Source organism: Vanessa cardui, chromosome 27 (assembly GCF_905220365.1).
Source record: "Vanessa cardui chromosome 27, ilVanCard2.1, whole genome shotgun sequence".
In the NCBI taxonomy this organism is placed as follows: Eukaryota; Metazoa; Arthropoda; class Insecta; order Lepidoptera; family Nymphalidae; genus Vanessa; species Vanessa cardui.
In genome coordinates, this window is record NC_061149.1 from 5,346,053 (window position 1) to 5,367,332 (window position 21,280).

General features: G+C 32.3%; 3 protein-coding genes and 1 non-coding gene across 4 annotated transcripts; 2 read left to right on the forward strand and 2 right to left on the reverse strand.

The window, feature by feature from the left end:
• Positions 1-406: 406 nt before the first annotated feature.
• LOC124541232 (cytochrome c oxidase subunit 7C, mitochondrial-like) lies at positions 407-1,815 on the reverse strand. Its single transcript, XM_047119112.1, has 3 exons — positions 1,601-1,815; positions 1,032-1,151; positions 407-492 (listed from the first exon to the last, which is right to left on the reverse strand). Exons 1-2 carry the CDS (start codon positions 1,694-1,696, stop codon positions 1,035-1,037), a joined length of 213 nt encoding a protein of 70 aa, XP_046975068.1. The 5' UTR covers positions 1,697-1,815; the 3' UTR covers positions 407-492; positions 1,032-1,034.
• Positions 1,816-5,816: 4,001 nt separating this feature from the next.
• Positions 5,817-14,865, forward strand: LOC124541133 (protein CDV3 homolog). Its single transcript, XM_047118977.1, has 5 exons — positions 5,817-6,159; positions 10,175-10,339; positions 11,851-11,979; positions 13,112-13,286; positions 13,968-14,865. Exons 1-4 carry the CDS (start codon positions 5,983-5,985, stop codon positions 13,280-13,282), a joined length of 642 nt encoding a protein of 213 aa, XP_046974933.1. The 5' UTR covers positions 5,817-5,982; the 3' UTR covers positions 13,283-13,286; positions 13,968-14,865.
• Positions 14,866-17,711: 2,846 nt separating this feature from the next.
• On the forward strand, positions 17,712-17,818 carry LOC124541324. Its single transcript, XR_006967234.1, has one exon. It is a non-coding gene; the product is annotated as a U6 spliceosomal RNA (small nuclear RNA).
• A 2,683-nt stretch (positions 17,819-20,501) lies between these two features.
• LOC124540953 (chorion class B protein PC10-like) lies at positions 20,502-21,153 on the reverse strand. Its single transcript, XM_047118726.1, has 2 exons — positions 21,106-21,153; positions 20,502-20,978 (listed from the first exon to the last, which is right to left on the reverse strand). The coding sequence occupies exons 1-2, from the start codon at positions 21,151-21,153 to the stop codon at positions 20,502-20,504; spliced, it is 525 nt and encodes a 174-aa protein (XP_046974682.1).
• Positions 21,154-21,280: the final 127 nt, after the last annotated feature.

A 21,280-nucleotide genomic window follows, 5' to 3' on the forward strand; every position in this document is an offset into this window, starting at 1 on the left:
CTGTTTATTTTATTAAAGTTATAAATTGCATACCAACATTGAAATACTGTAAAAAAAGTAAAAGTAACAGCCTGTCAATTTCTCTGCTGGAATAAGGCCTCCTCTTCCATTAAGAAGAGGGTTTGGAACATATTCCACCACACTGTTCCAATGTGGGTTGGTGGAATGCACATGTGGCAGAATTTCGATGAAATTAGACACATGCAGGTTTCCTCACATTGTTTTCCTTCACCGCTGAGCATGAGATGAATTATAAACACAAATTAAGCACACATATATATATAGTGGTGCTTACCTGGGTTTGAACCCGCAATCATCGGTTAAGATGCACATGTTCTAACCACTGGGCCATCTCAGCCCTTGAAATACTGAATAAAGATTAATTATTTTGAAATAAAAGCCAATGTAGTTTATAACATTATATTATAATTTAATTCACAGTTTGCTAGCTTATACCTAAAACATGCTCCAGTCCATGTAAAGCAATGTTACCTGTAAAGAAAAAAATTTAGAGGTTAGTTTGAGTTCTTTTATTCAAATAAATTATAGATTTATTTATGGAAACACAATAGAAGGCAATATTGAATAACTGAAACATTGAGATAAAATGGATACAATGCAATTTATTTTAAGAGGAATGAAATTATGTAATTTATGACTTATTATAAAAGTTAAACTTAAAGAAGAAACAATTGGCTACTCATTATTTGGATAATTGAAATATTTAAAAAAAAAACATTTTTCTTTAAATTAATTATTATAATTAATTCAATACAGTTCAATCATATATCATATCCAAATATACAACATTTTTAAGGTATCTTGTCAGTGTCTTACTAGGTCAGTATCACTTATATTGTCCCATGCATACATTCTACCATCAAAGATAAACATATCAAATACACATCATACAAATGAAATTTTTAGTATATTTATGATATGAATATAGTTCACACATTGGGGTGTGTGTCTATCTAGAAAAGTTAGATTAACAGTCAATACTTTGATTTTAAAAATTAACTTTAACTTACTATTTACTTCTTGAGAAGCTGATGACGGCAAATGAGGAATGGGGCAGAAAGACCTGAACCGACATAGACCATGAACATAGCTGTCAGCTTGTACCGGTTGGAGATGTCAAATGGCAGATTCTAGAATGGGACATAAAAAATTATATATTATTATATGAAAATAGAACACTAAAGTAATAAGCATTTTCTTCATTATTGTGTAGCAGTATCATTTTGTGCTAATTTATCTTAACAGAAAGCTTGTATGTTAAGTTTATTAAATAAAATTACATGTGTGATGAATACCTATATTTGTAACTCATAAGAGAGCTAATTAATCATATGATTAACAATAGTTTTAATTTCAAAGGATTTATATGTAATCAAATTTATCAATGTAGTATAACCTAGATAAAAAAAGTTTTGGAATTTTTAAAATTACAAACAAAGACAAACTTAATTATCTTTTCATTATCGTCATTTAAAAAGGAGACAATTTGTCTAAATAATCAACTATAAACAAAAGACAAATAGTTATTTTCATAAAACGTAGATTATGTAATGTCTAACTATTTGAATTTGGAACTTACCTCGCCAGGGACTCCACCATGGGAGTGATTCCTGATGAAATTTGTCATAACATTCCTTCCAAGTTTGTTGGAAGCACGAGCTAAAGGACCCAACATTTTGATGATTTTCGTAAGACTATTTCGTCAAAATGTGAGAAAATTCGATATTCTGTCGCAGTAGTGATTTTTTTTTTTTTACAAAACTACCACTGCGTTCTTGAGCATACCTCCCTTCGCTACTTTCTGAACGCAACCTTAATGATAATATGAAATAAAAGCCAATATCCTTTTAAATTAATTTATTTGCATTAAGGAATAATGTTTAAACTACAAATTTACATAAAATAGCTTAATATTTGAAGTAAAAAAATTACCTGAAACAAAGAAAAAAAATATATATATGTTTAAAAACTGTATTGCAAAAAAAGGACAAAATATTATGTTACATTAAAAAACAAACGAAATTTAAATATATAATAAGAATTGTTTTTTTAATCAATCGAATAATATATCTGATCAAAAGCGTATTTTTGTTTTTAAATTATAATATTAATTCGATTTTTCTAAGCTGAGCGCGAACGTTGCGGTTATATATTCTTTTGCTTCTCACCTTACAAATAAGTACCGTATTACTTTTTCTACAGTTTAATGAATGCAAGCTAATCGCCTTAAGATGATATTGTAATCGTAGAACTATACCCATTGTACTGCAACACTGTTTTGCAAACACCTTTGATACGAGACTTGTTCGACATTTTTATTATTTTTTAGATATTTATCTATACATATACTTTTTTTGTAGTATGTCCTCAAAATATAACTTTTTATCAAGGTTTAGCCTAGTATATTGGAAAGCAGGAATAAAGATTAAAAAACCTTAGATATACGTATTTCATGTTATTTGCTTAAAAAAACCTAACTAGGACTATAATCTGACTAGAATAGTTGACTAGACTAAAACTTTTACCGCAAGACAGATATGTCTATTATGTTTACAAAAAAAGTACTTTTGTTGCTCTTGGATATTTTTCTAGAAATTATATGTGTCCGTTATGGATAATGTTCGTTTTAATTCGAAAATTGGAGAAATATAATTTGTAAATATTTTCAACAATATTAAATAATGTCATTGATTTTAAAGTAATGCTAAGGCAAGCAACCTGAAGCGGGGGGAACGACAAGTGTCAATATTTAATTATGCACTGTCAACAAACTTGCATTGAGTTTACAACACGCTTGGCACTCTAATTGTTTGTTTTAAAATACTTTAGTGCATCTTACATTTGGATAGAGTATGTTAAAAAATTATTGTAACTTTTTAAAGAATACCAGCCAGTTGCTAAATTGCTTTATTTAAATTTTGCTTTTAAGCTGTCTATTGTATTATTTTTCTAATATTATATTCTAATATATAACATTTTTATTTTGTAAATAAGCAGAAGTATAAATTAGTAATAAAAACACATTTCCCTTTGTAAGGTAATATTACCCAAGATATCCTTTATGTTTTTGCCTTTTTTCGAGGTTAATTTTGAAAATAGTTTAAAAATACAAATGTAACGAATTTCGGTGACAGTTTTCGTTTTTTATTTATTTATTGAATTTAATGTTATTAGGTTCAGGATATTTATTACTTCATCCAAATACTTATGACCGCAAATGTCACTTACTATTGCATAATAACAGCTTCATCTTATTGTTTTCCTTTATTAGATTTTAGTATTTGAGTAATACATGATTCTGCTTAGTTTGCAACTTTTTACCAATCACCTTGAACAATATTTTTTGTTTGCGTTATAATTATTTTATTATGACAATCACAATAAAAATAGTTTGTTGTCGAAATGATAACAATTCTATTAATCGTATGTAAGTTACCAATAATCACGCGAGGCTTTGCTCGCGTTTTAGGGTATTGGTTGTCATGTTAGATAAAAAAATAGCCTACGTCTTTTCTTGGATTTCAAGTTTGCTTCATACCAAATTGTTAGATACGATTGAGTTCTAGAACACATAAATAGTAAAATTGTGTCTTTATGTATTTTGCCTGTTTTCTGTAATCGATTAGTGGGTATTTCTATTCCCGCCGTAGAAATTGAAACCACGTCAAATGCTTAGTATATCAATGTCAAACTGTTCTTAAGAGGGAATTTACTAGTAAGGCTAACGCTTCTGAGGCCGAGGTCGGGTAACCCGAGGGATGTCAAACTTTAAACGGCAACAAATAATTCAAAATCGATCGCTTATATCGTTATTTGTAGACTTCAAAATATATTTTAAAGATTTTTATTTTTATTTTTAGTAAGAACGACATTTTTAATTATAAGCACATGCTTAAATGAAATACAGAGTAAATATAAAAAATAGATAATTAATTACCGTATGTACCTATATTAAATAACAATACTGATTGACTAATGAATGACTGACTATCAAATCATAATAATTAAATATGGATGCTGTTTAATAGTTAACTATTAATTATGTCAATAGTCAATACGTACTTTACTTCTTCCTTAGCTGATGCAGGACGATGAGGAAGGGCGCAGCAATGCCAGTGAGTGTGTACCAGAAGAAGTGGAAGGTTATTTTCTTACGGTTGTGGATGTCGAATGGAAGGTTCTGGAATTGAACATTTACAAATTTATTATATACATTGCAGGTGCTTAGTAGTTAGTAGTTACCAATGCTTGTAGATACTGGAACTTTAAAAAAAAGAAATATTAGAACGAAGGAACGAAGATTTTATGCCATGTCCATGCCAGTTCTAACGTTGGCTCATTCACTCTTTGCCCAAAACGGGTCAGCCAGCTACGTTGGAACTGCTATTTAGCGAATCAATATAAAAAATAAACGTAGACAGTTAAAAAAACAGTAAACAGAATAATAAGAGATGTAATGATCATTCTAAGCTCAGTCGCCAAATATGTTCCAAAATTGTTCAAGTGCCTAGTATAAGTAAAGAAAATAACACAACATAGAATAAAACAAGATTATATTATAAGTTAACAGTAGATAGAATAGTTTGTATATCCATTTGTATAATTATGGAACTCAAAAATACGTTGTAGGGCATTACAAGAAAGTACATCGATAATTTTCTAATGTATTTTGAATTATCGATATTGGTATCTTATAATAATTTTATATGAAATATATTCATAAGTTCTATGAGTTACTGGGTTTCAGAAATAAAAAGAAGATTTATTCCCAGTAGTTAAAAAAAACCTACTGTATTTTTTTTGGTTAAAAGCGAACTTACTGAGTGAAGTGTGATGAAATTACGTAATAAAAAAAAATAAAAAAATTACCTCCCCAGGGATTCCACCATGGGATCCATTCCTCACGATGTTCTTCATAACATTTCGACCCAAAAGTGTAGTTCTTGCTACGGTTCCCAACATTTTGCGTCTTTATTTCTTTAAAACTAGCTCAAACTACCAAATGGACAGGTAATCGGAAGATTAGATAAGGATATTGACTATAGCTTGATTCCGATACGACTGACCATTTCGTGATAAAACGTTCAAATACTGAGGTAAGTATTATCCGATTGGTTCGAAATGCCTGTATCATTTTCAACAACAAAGTTGGTACAGTACTTTTTATTTATCTGGGTTGATGGTATCATATTTTAGACAAACGTGTAATTTACCGTAAAGGTATTTTTGTGTATTTCAATTTTATTGGTACATTATTATATAATATATTATTATTAGGAACTTGTCGATCATAAAAGCCCATAATTGTTAATTCATACATCAATAAGGAGTAATTTTATTATAACATGATAAAATAGATTTTTTTTAATCTAAATGCCCAACTTCGCATTTAGTTCATATAAAGTAACATTTAATGTTTTGTTCTAATAATGATTCTTCAGAGTTTATTTCTTCGCCATTTTTGTAATTCTATCATATTTTTTAATTTAATAAAAAAAGGATCCGAAATATTTAAATAAATAAGAAACAAGTAGATACATCAAAACAATTTTAATTCGTTGATCATACTAAGGTCCCACGCTAATAACCTATCCATGGGACATGTGATTGAAAACTCAAAACTGAAGACTAGTGACAAATTGGCTGTGCAAATTGAAATATAAATTTAAAAGCTTTTTTTCTTTTTTGCATTTAGTGAAATTAATAAAATGACGGTATAAAAATATACTCAAGAAATATAATTTGGTAGCCATTATTAAAAATAGTAGTTTTTAAAGTGAATAAGTGGCAGCACTGAATACTGCCACTAAAAAAAAAAGAAACAGTCGGCCACGCTTGCCACTAAAATCATTCCGGGGGATCATTTGGTTTCCCCCTTATTCATTTTATTCCAATATTGCTGTAGTGCTGTATTTCTCTCAAAACAGTTTAAGGAAGTCATTTTATACTTTACAATCCACAATGGCCGATTTGGACGATTTCTTCGCGAAGAAAGACCGCAAAAAGTCAAAGTCGGTCAAAAAGTTCGCGACTGCTGATGAACTAGCAAAAAAATTGGAGGACACAAAACAAAAAACCGATGTCAGGCCGAAGAAGGAGCGCCCAGCCCAGGAGGGTGAAGAGACCGGCCGAGCGGGGGTGCGTATATTTTATAATAGTCATTACGGATTATTTTTTTCCATACGTCAAACGCAGGTGAGATTTCGTTGCAATGTAGGTTGTGTGAGATGACACTGAAAATCTGTCGCGTGGAATATAGAAATGATATTTGTCTCCGAGTCCTTTGTTAACGTAATTCGTTTGACCCGGTTTTAATATTCAATGACATTCCTTCGCCCTATTTAATGGTTATAAGATATGATGTGCGTTTGTCAGTTTTAGTCAAAAAAAAATTAATTGCGAAAATGGAAAAATGTGTTACATGAAAATTATAGAGAGCTAACTGCTATATATATACTTGCTTGTTTTGATTGATATTGAGGATGTTCAAAGCTAATAAAGTATTAAAATAAGTTCGAAGTAAACAGAATGATTCATTGTTAATTGTTTTGCGTAATTGTTATTTATTTGGTTACAACTATTTCCTTAAGTAAAGCATTTAATCTTAAGAGAGTTTTAATTACACTAATAAATTAAAGGTATCACTAATAACAGCCATCATTCCAAATATTCATTTTTTATCTGTGGTTAATGCTGAAAAATATGAGTGCCATTAAAAATACATTTCTACTGACCAAAAAATACACCGAAATACTAAATAAAACATTTATTCTCTTAAGTTATCTTTAGAATAATATAATATATTATTGATGACATTACATTTAGATTAATTGAATAAATTAACATACTAGATTTTTATTTATAGCTTAATAAACATATATACATATATATTAAGAAACAAAAATGTAATATATAACACATGCATCAGGAAAATAGTACAAGGATATATGAATTAATATCTCAATGAGAAATTACAAGGAATGTAAAAGTATTACTAAATATAGTAATAGAACATGGTCAATGTTAGGTCTGGTCTTTGATAATGAAGCTTATAATACTTGGTACAATTCAATAGCTGAACAATTTACCGCTTGATAGTGCGTTTAAGATCTTCTGTTGATTAAGGTTTGCTTCTCGATATAATTATCATTTACTACTGTTTACTATTAATGATAAATTTCATTTATAAGTATATAAGTAGAAATAGCCTGTAACTTAATTCATGCTCGGCTAAGACTTCTCTATTTATGTGAGTTTTGGTGCCTATTCTACCATGCTTCTCAAATGCAGGTTAGAGTATACATGTGGTAGATTTTTCGACATGGGTTACCTTGCTTAGTTCACTTGGATGCAGATTTTAATCATAAAAATGTCAATATAATCAATCAATAACTTTGTTAACTACATTAAATCTGAACAATGTTAATATTATCTATATTTATGTTAAGCGATTATTTTATTAAATTCTTAGCTTATAGTTGTCAATACAGTATAGTTTTCTATGTCAAGACTGAACCAATTAAAGTTCAATGTAACTAGGAACTTCCTTATTCCTTAAACTAGAATATCATAAAATTCTACGATAGTAGTCAGCATTACATAAATTATTAATACTTTTTAGTTAGTTTTGATCACATTGTAAAACATTTCTGTAGTGGAAAGATATGATACTTAAGATGTATTAAGTTATTTAGAGAGTTTTTGTTTTAAAGGAATTTATCATGTGTTTTATTCAGGCACAGAACACACATACAGATGAAATTTAAAAGTGAAATCCGGACAACTAATTAAGGAAAATGCTTTTACTTCTATAATGCAATAAAATATGAACACAGTAAATGTGCATATTTAGGTTTTGATTAATTGTTTAATTTGGTCTGTCCCAATGTAGCTCTTGCCTGTTTTAATTCCACTCTGAAAAAAATAAAAAACTAACTAATCTGGTTAATACTGGATACATTTTTGATCACAAATATAACCATTATTGGTAACCTACAATTTGCTTCCTTTTTATAGACATAAAATATGAAAAAAAACTTTCTGGTCATGTGTGTGTTGCTATTTTTTTTAAACAACCTAATAATCTGTCATACATTTTCTTTTTTCTCTCACACAATAAAACATTATCTAAATAATCTGGTATATACTACATGCTTATGTAACTAATTCTATGTTATCAATTTATAATTTAACAATAGTGATTTATTATAAGTTACATACATATATTATTCATATAGCATTTTGTAGCCCAGATTGTTGGCTTACTGCAGATTCATAGTTTCTAGACTCTAATACAAAGTAATAAGTATTATAAAGACTTCTTGCTAGGCTGTAGTCCAGTCATGTAGAATTATCTTTCTGAGGATTTTAAGGGTATGGGAATAAAGAGTGTATACATGTTTTTGTGCACACTTTGCCAGGATGGTATAAAATATTTTCGTAAAATTTTCAGTAAAATTTTATTTGTCTGTTGTCATGCGATTTTTGTTTTATTATTGGTTGATAATTTCAAGATTAAAAATGGAGGGATGAGCTTAAGTATTATCAATAAAAACGTTCAGAAATAAGATTAAAAAAAGTAAACTTTACAGTATAGAAATTTAGCTATGTATGTATTTTAAATTTTCAATAATTATTAATAATAGTAAGAGAATATCGAACGTAAGTTTATTAATGCACATTAATAATTACTCATAAAAGTATATGTACTACTAAGAGTAATTCAAAATGTTATCTGATTATAGGGACTATCTTTATAGTAATATTATGATATATATTTCAAGTTAATTTACATTATTTTATACTGATGTTGAAAAAATGCATTTTTATTTTATTTATCTGTGGCTTAAGATTTTTTTTTTGTATAGATCTGTTCACGTCGCGCGCCTTAAATTGTTTATCAGCGTGCATAAGTATTTAGTTCGTGATGTTTATAAAAAAATATACAAAGTAGGTTTTATTGCTAATGGTCACCGATAACTAAACGTGGTGTAGCGTGATTATCGTTAGTGAATAGTATCTATCGTGTTAGAACCTGCGCGCACTGGTAACTTTTGTCACGGTGACTGTTTCGTCATTCTTGTCGAGTCCGTGAATATGTACAGATGCAGACGCAAATGTCACGTCGTAACGTGCGCGCACCTCCATACATATTCATGGACTCGACAAGAGTGACGAAACAGTCACCGTGACAAAAATCACCAGTGCGCGCTAGTGCTTAGAGACATTCTGCGTTTTGTACGTGAGGTTATCTATGTCTCTTAGAAAATAAAATTCAAATTTAGATCTCGATATTTCCCGCGAAAAGTCAGTTTACAATTTTACAGTCGATAGTACAGATTAACTTTTTATTATATTCCCTCGTTCGATTTTTTTATTATAGTTTAGTATTAGTATAGTTTGGTGCACCAGCGTATGGGCCACCTGATGGTAACTGGTCAATACTGTCCATCGAAAGTGGCGCTGTAAGGAATACTAACCATTCCTTACTTGAAACTGCGATAAACCACCTTTAGTTACACTGGCTCACCTACCTTTAAAAGAGAAACACAACGATACTGAGTAGTGTTGTTTGGCGGTAGAATATCTGATGAGTGGGTGGTACCTACATACCACCAAGTTTGCAAGCTTTGCAAGCGCTACGTGTGATTGGTTTAAATTTGAACAAACTTATACTATATAAAGTTATACAGACCGGTCGCGTAAATATTTGACGGGGCACAACTTTGAAAAGCCAAACGGAAAAACAAATTTGTACAACACTGTCAATATTTTGTGTTTGTCTGATTGTATAGCGAAGAGTGTTCGAATGAATATTGTTATCTCTTTCTTATTTGTGACTTGAAACAAGATAGCAAGTATACTTTAAATCTTGACAAATGAATATAGGATAGAATACAGAATCAACATCATTGATTTTGTAATAAATGTTAATTTATATAATTTTGGAGGAGATATTGGGCGAATACCGCCCCCCCCCAAACCTTAAGGGTAGAATGGCTTAGTAGGTATTGGGTACATTATTCGGGGACAAGTAATTTAGCTCGGTTCAGCCGTTATGACGTGATCGAGTTAAAATCATCCATCTAAAAAATTTTGCAATTACAATATTCCTAAGATGTATTTATGACGTATACGATTTTATTCTTTTAAGGAGGAAGAAGAATGGAAAGACTACGAGGAACCAGTAAAAGACTACACAGGTCTCAAGATCCAAGTCCTCCAGGGGAACGCTGGCGCGCCGGAGTCCGGACGCGATAGTTCCGCTGAAGATTCAGCGCCCGAAAATACTAAGAACAAGGGGCCGTGGAATAAACCGGTAAGCTTTATTGATTTAATTTTCCTACCAGTTCGTTTGGTGTTCGATTTTTAAATCGGTTTATTCACATGACTGATAATATTTTTAAATGAAGCTTGTTACATAATAAAATTGTACACAGATATAAAGCATAGGTTACAATTCGTCGGTTGTTATAAAAGTAAATTTAATTTGATTTTAATTTTTAATTGTGGAAAAAGTACTGTTGGGTTTTTCGGCGGTTGTTTTCTGTACAATCTATATCAGTATCTATGCTAGCTTTACACTAATGGACATATTAATTAATCAGAAAGTTTTCGGTGCATAATTAGTTTAGGTTTTTTGTAAATAACTTCTACATAACGATGATTGTTTAGATATCAGAACAATTATACCGTTTGGAAGCTTTACTAGCATGTTTTATATAAACCAATTATATTTATCATTCATTCATTCATTCATTCACAAAAATATTAAGTTTATGTAAACACACTATGGTGGTTAGCTAGCTAATATAATAACTCAAATACTAAGCCTAGTATTAGTTGTGTATTGTTAGTAATTTAATATTCAAGTGAATGTTAACTAGAAAATGAGCTCAGTGTTTAATAATTGGATTAATGATACCACATATCATGTCCACTGCTGGGGTAAGGTTTAGAGCTTATTCCGCCATGATGCTCAAGGGATCCATTTCATGTATGGTGGTGAGAAAATGTTCATGTAATTTGCATGCGAATCACTCTGCATTGGAGTTGAGTTGAATGGTTTAAAATCTCTAAAGGAGAGGATGCCTGATTGGATATCTTCAAACAATTTTATCAGTGTTACTGTTGGAAGAAATTTGCATAACAAAGTATGTGTATTAGTTGTCAGTAGTCTTTTAACAAAGTATTAGCTTTAAGGATATGAGGTTTTGCTTATTGTCTCAATCAATAAAACTATTTAGTTTTTGATCATTTTTTTTTGTAATATGTCTATTGATATAGACTATGTTAAGGCCCATTTTTACAAGTGCCTTAGGAAACTATATATTTGAATAAATAATGTTTAGATTTTGAGTTACTTATATAGGTTTTAAAAGATGTTCTGGCAATTATGCCGTATTTACTAGTCGTTTTAACATCGTATAATATACATATATTATCGCAATAGTAACTGCCAGCTTGATCAGGACAATGACCTACCGCTAAGGTTTTCTTACACCATTATACATAAGCTGATGGTATAGTTTATCATCTGAACCCTATAGAACTTCCTTCATTATCTCATACAAAAAAAAATCAACTATTATCATTATTATTACTTATATAAAGATATAAAGAAATATGAGACACCATCACATACATTACTTTGATCCCAATGTAAGTAGCTAAAGCACTTGTGTTATAGAAATCAGAAGTAACGACGGTACCACAAACACCCAGACCCAAGACAACATAGAAAACTAATGATAATATACATTGACTCGGCCGGGAATCGAACCCGGGACCACGGAGGTTGTCATACTTATATGTTTTGTGTAATTCCAGGTGGAAGTAGAGCAAGCGGCCGCTCCCCCCCCGCCCCCGCCCGAAGAGAAGACGAAATCACAGCCGTCTACCTACGTTCCACCTCAGTCGCGCAACCGTGACGTGGAACCAGTACGTCGGCACCAGAGTGTGAGTACTATACATAGCATAGCTGATCCTCTAAGCTGGGTCACTTACTGAAGCTGCAGAGGTGCCACTCGCCACAAACTATAGTTTGTTCGCGTTAAGAATGCAGTGAGTTGTCATTGTTTACCGGCCTGACTCCGCCCCCTTTGACCAATCAGGGGGCGGAGTAAAGCCGGTAAACAATGACAAGTCACTGCATTCTTAACGCGAACAAACTATAATAGTATCAGTCACATATTTAAATCTGATGAAAGTACAAGCCTGTAAATGTCCTCTTAACGACTTAATACCTTATGAGACGTATACAGCTAACACCACCATGCTGCTCCAATGCAGATTGGATACAAATGTATCATTTCATTGAAATTCAAAACATGCTTGGTGATAGGGCTTTGTGCAAGCTCGTCTGGGTAGGTACCACTTACTCATCAGTTATTCTAACCAAACAATAGTACTCAGTATTGTTGTGTTCCGGTTTGAAGGGTGAGAGAGCCAGTGTAACTACAGGTACAAAGGACATAACTTCTTAGTTCCCAAGGTTGGTGGTTATCTATGGGTGATGGTGACCACTTACCATCAGGTGGCCCATATGCTCATCGGCCAATCTATACCAAAAAAATGCAGTTTTTTTTTCATCTTTGAGCATGAGATCAGTTATGAACATTTAAGAAAATTAAGTGGAACATTAGAAATATTTTTTTGTTTAGATAACAGTATTATGAATATAAAGGTAAGTATTTTTATGTAAATAAGTATCCCTGGTAAGGTATACAATTTAATTGGTGTTGTTGGTGCTGAAGACTGAAATTTGATACTTGGTAGAATGAGACAGCAATAAAGAGAGAATGAAAAGACATATGAATATGCCTTTAAAGTCCTGTCAATTAACTTTATATAACTTGTTAATTATTAAATATAATAGTTCACTTCAATTTCTATAGTGCCATTCTGGTATTTTATGTATCTGAATATGATATAATATAATTTGTTTTTAAGGTAGAGTGGATGTATTAGATTCAAACTTCATAAAAATCTATTCAGCCGTTTTTTTGTGTAATGGAGCAACGGAGAGAAAAATTACATCTTAGACCATAGAGAATGTGGTTGTTAATCTTTTTTTTTTTATCATCTGCAGAAGAACGCGCCAGACATACACAACGACGACTACTTCCCGGTGCTGGGCGCGGGCGGCAAGCGCGGCGGCGGCTGGAGCACCGCCGGGGGCGGAGCGCCCGCTCGCGCCAGCGCCGTCCGCCAGCCGCTGGCGCTCGGCAACCGGTACACTTCCTTGCAGGATGACAGCTAGCCAGGTGACATATAACTTTATACAATAATAACAACAACAACAACAGCCTGTAAATTCCCACTGCTGGGCTGTAAGCCTCCTCTCCGTTTGAGGAGAAGTTTTGGAACATATTCCACCACGCTGTTCCAATGCGGGTTGGTGGAATGCACATGTGGCAGAATTTCTATGAAATTTGTCATATGCAGTTTTCCTCACGATGATTTTCTTCACCACTAAGCACGAAATGAATTATAAAGACAAATTAAGCACATGAAACAGCGGTGCTTGCCTGGGTTTGAACCTGCAATCATCGGTTAAGATGCACGCGTTCTAACCACTAGGCCATCTTGACACTTTATACAATATAATTGATAAAATTTATATTACTATTAATGTTATTCTTTGGTGAGGAGAGACAGAAAATCACCTAAGTAATATGAAATTATGCTCTACTCTATATAACGAGGTATACAAATAAATATAATTATAGCATCATAAAATCTTTATAATGATTATTTGTTGTACTACTAAAAGACGCAATTTATTAATAAAGAAAGTGATATAGGATAATAATAATTTACATCCTATAGCATTCAGGAATTATGTAGTTTTTTAACATTATTTTTTTTATTTTGATCATTAGTTCCGGAGATTTTAATATTATAGATAGTATAAAATTTTTAAATGTATGTATTTTTGTCAACAGGTAAAAGTCAGTTTCGCAAGGAGAAGCAGTAAAGTGAAGTGTCAATACGGACTTGTAAGCAAAGCCAGGCGTATAGCTAACTTCTACACTATATAATACAAACAAGAACAATGGCGCACTTCCAGAGATAATCAAATAAAAACCCCACCTGCAAAAAGTACGAAACAAGTGACAGTTGCTATGCAAAAGAAATAATTATTGACATTTAATTTATATATTGTCTGTGCAATTTTGACAGAGATTGTGCATTCCATACAAAATATTAAGCCTCGAAAAATTAAGTGAGGTAATACTACAAATTAAATAAGTATCTTCTGTTCAATAGTGTAAATAGGTTTATAACTGAAATGTAACAAATACCCTAATTTTATAATACATAATTCATAGGCTGTTTATATAAAATCCATTGCTTTGAATTTTGAACTAATGTAGAAAAAATAATAATAGATAGTGAATGTTTTTTTTTTTTGTATATTCAGATGTGTCTGTAGTGGCTTGTCTTTGAATAACATATGCAACTTTAACATATTGAATAAGTAGATAAATAAAAATGTCGTTTTTTATATAGCAACTGTTGAGTGCAGACATGGAAGTGTGCTTATATTCGTTATTTTCTATGTTTATATTGAAGAACTTTACATATATCGAAATAGCAGTGTTATGTAAGTCGTGTGATGAAGATGAATCTAGAGAAATTTTGTGAAACTTTCGAAGGACAACAGTGTTCATGCGTGGGACGACTTAAAGAAGAAAATTAATTAAAAAAAAAATAGCAACATTAAAAACTCTTTGGTTACCTCTTGTACATTTTATTGTATTCGAAGTATAAATATTAAACTTTATCGGCAAATCATTCAAAACATATTGTACCATAGTAATAAATTATGTATTTAAACTTTATATTATTTCATTATACCTTTATTATATTATTGATTATTATTTCAAGGACGTAATATGCACATATTTTTTAAGGGTATTTTTGTGTGTATCAATTTTTTTTATGATAAATGTTACGCAGTAATAGGCTATTTGACAATGCGAAAAATAATTTGTTAATTATTGTAATCAGTGTATATTATGAGATTAAAAATGGTTATTTACTAACAAATCTTGAAAATAATACTTAATTTATTGGAAAATCAATAAATAAAAATGCATTTTTTCAAACGTTTGTCACGTGACACAAATCGCTCCTGATTGGCCGGGCTTATAATGAAGTCACTTTCTTGTAAACCTCGCTTTTCTACTATATGTACCACAGATTAAAATACAGCAAAGTGACGTCACCGACCCCATTGCAGCGCCATATTGTCCAAGTAGGGTTTTCGCGCGTAATTTAAATGTGGAATTTTGAATATGATATTTTTCGGCAAATATGTACTAGAAATAAAAAATACAACTTTTACTGGGTTCTTTAACCTCTACTAAATAATATAAAAGGGATTTTAAAAACCAGCCAAATAGCCTATTGTAAAATACACATAAAAGTATGTTAATAGTGGTATCGTTGGACAAAGAGTTTCTCTTTTAGGGAGATGGTTTGCAGGTTACTCCATCTAGATGTACTTCAGTGAATATGTTATACCTACACATGTCAAGACATCCATTACATGTAGGTTTTCATTAATTAATTTTATGACTTGTATATAGATTATGCTATATCTATATCTATATATCTATATATGCGTCATAAAATTAGAGTCATATTAAAATAGCCCTTTTTCAACCGACTTCAAAAAGGAGGAGGTTATCAATTCGTCTCTATTTTTTTCCTTGGCTGACATCGGATCCAAATTTTAAGTAGTCTAATATTTTTCTTTTCATTTTACTTAGGAGGACTCTAAAAAATATGTTGAATACGCAATTATTTTTATTACTTTTTAGTGCATATTCATTTCTTTTAAAATAGTGTTTTGTTTGAAGTCGGTTTTTCTTTTTGTTAATTTTTTTTGTTTTTTACTCAATGCAATATGTATTTATACACGGTACATATACCAAACCAACATTTTTTTACAATTTTTGTCTGTCTTGTTTGGTCCGGCTAATCTCTGGAATGGCTGGGCCGATTTTGACAAGACTCACTGGCAGATAACTGATATAATAATGAGTAACTTAGGCTACAATATTTTTGTTAAATTCAAACGCATACAAGTTCGCGGGCTTTATGTAAAGTAAGGTTTTAATAAGCTCACTCAGAGTAGAACAAGGTCTGCTTAAGATGAAGACGGCCTTATTCTATCAATTTGTTATGCGGATTGTATTGCGAATTATTACCGGAAGTGAAATGATATCCAAGTTTAAAGTTTGTAAGCTTTTCATTCGAGCATGATATGCATTATATAAATGCAGCACATAAAAATTTAGAGGTGCCATCAAGCCAGCTTAGCTATCTTTGAAACGGTAACCTACGATTTAGATTCTCGTGTTTTGACCATTTTCAATGGCTGGATATTATATATGTATATATTTTTTTAAATTTTTTTTATGGTATAGGTTGGCGGACGAGCGTATGGGCCACCTGATGGTAAGTGGTCACCATCACCCATAGAAAATGAAGCTGTAAGAAATATTAACTATTCCTTACATCGTCAATGCGCCACCAACCTTGGGACCTAAGATGCTATGTCCCTTGTGCCTGTAGTTACACTAGCTCACTCACCCTTCAAACCGGAACACAACAATACTGAGTACTGAGTGTTATTTGGCGGTAGAATAACTTATGATAATATGATATTTGGAACACAAATACAAAGATGTGTTTCAGATATCTTGTTTGCATAAATCACCTTGCTTGTGTATAAGATTATAATCTCAATTGCGGCCAATAGTTTTTCCTAACTTAACTTCTCAGAGAATAAATTGATGCGATATCATTGGTTGACGAGAGCTGGGATGGCCCAGTGGTTAGAACGCGTGCATCTTAATGGATGATATCGAGTTCAAAACCAGGCAAGCACCACGATATATATATGAGCTTAATTTGTGTTTATAATTCATCTCGTGCTCGGCAGTGAATTAAAACATCCTGAGGAAACCTGCATGTGTCTAATTTCATCGAAATTCTGCCACATGTGCATGCCACCAACCCGCATTGGAACAGCGTGGCAATAACTCATATCCTTTCTCCATGAACTACTTATTTATCATCCTGATAGGATAAATAGGTACGGTAACTTAAATGAACTTAATTGTTAGTTTAAAAAAAAATTATTACGAGATGTAAAGTTTTATGTTTAACAATGATTAAACACTTATTAATGAAATGTTAAAGAATATTTTTACGCAGTTATGGAAGACAATCTCGTTATCATTATTGTAGTTAACAATTTCCGTAAGAAGTTATCACCCGTTTTGATAGTTACAAATAAAATAATATGACGTATTTTTTTTAATACTCATGATATGATTTAACACAGATAAATTAGCTAATAGTGACATCTAGCGGATAATTGTATAATCACTGTCGTCGTCGGGGACATATTTAAAGTTCTTATACGCCATAGATGGCGCTACTAGCGATATCTTCGTATGTTTTCATTTATTTTTTTTGTTTTTTATGGTTTTTCCGGATTATTATTTATTTAAACATAATTTAATTAATGCATCATGTCATATATATTTAATTTAGTTTTTAAATTTGATAATAATTCATCAAAATATATTCCTATTAGAATAGTTCTGAATCGCGCTATCAAAGTTTTTAAGTACGCTTGGTATATATACAATGTGGAGAACACAACAATTGTACTTGCTTCGGCAGTACATATACTAAAATTGGAACGATACAGAGAAGATTAGCATGGCCCCTGCGCAAGGATGACACGCAAAATCGTGAAGCGTTCCACATTTTTTGATAAATTCAAATTTTGAAAATATCTTACAGATGCAGAAGTTGCACTTAAACTGAACCAATACCGAAGTAATAACATAATTTTTACTTAAATACATTTTTAGTCTTACTGGACTAATTAATAACATATTATTAATAGGAAGTGGAGTAAAGTAGATTGTTTTGTTTCGAATACATAAATATTATAAAAATATGAATAATTTTTAAATATTCATATTGTATATGTATTTCCATATTTCATAAGCTGAACGTCAGAGGCTTGGTATACATGTGTCAAAATATCCATTAAATGTAGGTTTTCTCATATATGCAAGGTAAGGTTTTCAGAAGCCCACTACAAGTAGAGCATGTATTTATTTCTATATTGTGCTAGTCTGTGTAGATGATTTTTAGTTACGAAACGTGTTCGATATATAACGAGAGTTTCAAAAAGAAAATTATACGTCAGTATACTGATGTGTTTTATCGTCTTAATAATAATAAATTAATAATGGCGCCTTTCCTTTACTCAAAATCAAAATATTTAATATATTTCTTAGTATGTTTACATTATTCCAAATACCATAATTTATTTTTCAGTAGGTATCGATAAGACCCTATTACTGTGTGAATTAGTGCTGTTGGCCCTACTGGCCTATACAGCGTCACCGGATGTTCGAGTGAGTATTTGACTCAGCCCTGAAATTGAACGATGGGCTTAATTTGTGTTGGTTGACGTTCGTTCTGAGGGTGTCTCCTATGATATTGCACCTCGGCTCAGAACGTAGTCGGTGGGGTGCGCGCGATCAGCTGCGCGTCAGTTTTATACTTTTGATTTGGGCCTTCCTTAGAATTCCAATATATGTTCTATTTTAATTAGGGTAGGCTGGAAGTAGTTTCTTCATGAATCATAAAATCAATATCATTGTTTTTTTAAGCAACTTAAAAAAAGAAGCTCATTCTCGAATTGGATGTTTATTTTTTTTAAGTATGTTTGGACGTAACTGCTTTGTTTATAAACGCATTTTAATTTAACGTTTTTTTATTCGATATAAAACTATTCGTTTTTTTACTCGATAAATACTATAATCAAAACTGTCAGGATATCCACCGCGATTTCCGATGCCATTTTGAATAAGTCATTAAAATATTTTTTTTGTTACACACAGTTGCATAATTAATTTGTAAAAAAAAATTGCTTAAACAATTTTACAAGCATTTACGAGCTGTAAGACACGATTTTCATTACTAAGTAAATCAATCCAAGTATTACGTAAAATATTACAACTTACAAATACATATATATGTACGTGATCAAATGCAATGAATTAATGTAAGTTAATATGTCAATGATAAAAAGTTTTCAGAAACAAAATTATGACATAGACCTGAGCTAATATAGAAAAATTAAAAAAAGTTTTTGATAATTCGTCACCCAAAAGCAGCGTCGTAAATAGCAGAGCTTCTATAACTACGCCCCATTTAAGCTTTGACACTTTGCTTATTTTACTGTCTCACTCACTAAAACTTAAACGCAGGTTCACTACTGCAAATGCGTTGCCCATTAACGATAAACACTAAAAACAAATATGCTCATGCGCTGCCAAAAAAATGAGCGCGATATATTTTTTTAATGATACTAGCATGTAACTAGGGGCTCAGCGGAATCTTAAAGTAAAGTAACAGCCTGTAAATTTCCCACTGCTGAGATAAGGCCTCCTTTTCCATTAAGGAGAGGGTTTGGAACATATTCCACCACGCTGTTCCAATGCGGGTTGGTGGAATGCACATGTGGCAGAATTTCTATGAAATATGTCACATGCAGGTTTCCTCACGATGTTTTCCTTCACCGCCGAGAAGGAGATGAATTATAAAGACAAATTAAGCACATGAATCAGCGGTGCTTGCCTGGGTTTGAACCCGCAATCATTGGTTAAGATGCACGCGTTCTAGCCACTGGGCCATCTCGTCAGCGGAATCTTAACAAGAGCAAAACGAAAAAACTAAAAAAATAGTCATGCCCAGTTTGTCTATTCTTGCGCCCCCGAGAGTCTACGCCCTGTGCCTGGGTACCGGTGGTACCTATTTACGCCACTGCCTAGAAGGGTAAAACTAAGGATGAAATATTGTATGTTAGTTTACCTTTTAGTTTGAAGACGGTGTTTAGATTTCTGTTATTAAGTAAAATTATTGGTACGTTTTCGAAATTTCATCAATTTGAGGGTTACATTTAGGATTGAAGTATGTATAACTGTTCATCATTTTTGAAGTATTAGTGAAAATCGGTATTAAGATCTGTGTGTTTATGAGTAAAAGCTAGTCGTTAGTGAAAAATGGTTATTTATTTTAAATTCATTACCCACTGGTGTCAAAAGTTCTATGTATGTATGTATATTCGTCATTTCAGAAAGTGAGGAAAATGAAAATCGATATTGCTGTTATGCTAATCTTAAAGAGGGGTGAAGAGTAGGCCAATTAGGATCCTGTTGCTGAGTTAACGATCGTATTCTGTAGTGAGTACCGAGTTTTTACTTACATTCTATGTTCGGACAATGAGTAATTAAGTATAGATTAATTTACTATGAGATTATGTGAAGACGTATCGGTATTTGTTTTATGGTATAACAGGAATTCTCTTAGAAGATTATTCAAAAAAATATGCTTATACTTTTTTATTTGATACAGTTAACAGATTCATTTTGTTTTTAAAGAAGAGCACCACAACCGCAACCACCGCGGTAAGGACCGGCCAGACCTCCGATGCCATAGCCGAGACCACCGTTGCCGAGAACGCCGTAGCCGATACCGTCAATAGCACCAAGGCCGTAGCCGAGTGAGCCAGCAGAAGAGAGTTCCTCCACAATGCCGACGGCTCCGTTGCCACATCCGTAGTTGACAGCACCAGCACCAGCAGTTGGCAGAGCACCTTCCAGAGCGACGGTTCCCAAGAACGGCAGAGCACCGGCTACAGCGAGGTTTCCTTCAATAGCGTTTTCTGAGAGCACAGACACTCCGCTTGGTGGGATGGGAGAAGCACTGGAGACACCGAGACCACCGCCGCTAGAGGCGGGGACAGCAGCAAGTCCAAGTCCACCAAGTCCGCAGCCGCAACCTCCGGCAAGAGGAGCGGCGAGACCGTAAGGAGCACCACATCCAGCTCCGATGTACTGTCCAGCGATAGACTATAACGATAGAAAAGCACAAATTGAATATAAAACTATTAAGAAATATAGGTAAAGTAAGAGATAGACAATACAACAGACAAAATTCAGTCCTATAGTTATTAGTTTAAAAATAGATAACAATTACCTGGATGAAGAGCGCCTGGGCGCAGACCAAAAGCACAGCCTTGAACATGTTGACCGTTTGAATGCAAACTTGACAATGTCTCAGGAGAATACGAACTGGGTTTTATATTAAAAGCACTTTAGTGTCTATCGTTATCAAAGTAGATTTGTAAAGCGGATTCCACCGCGAATTATGT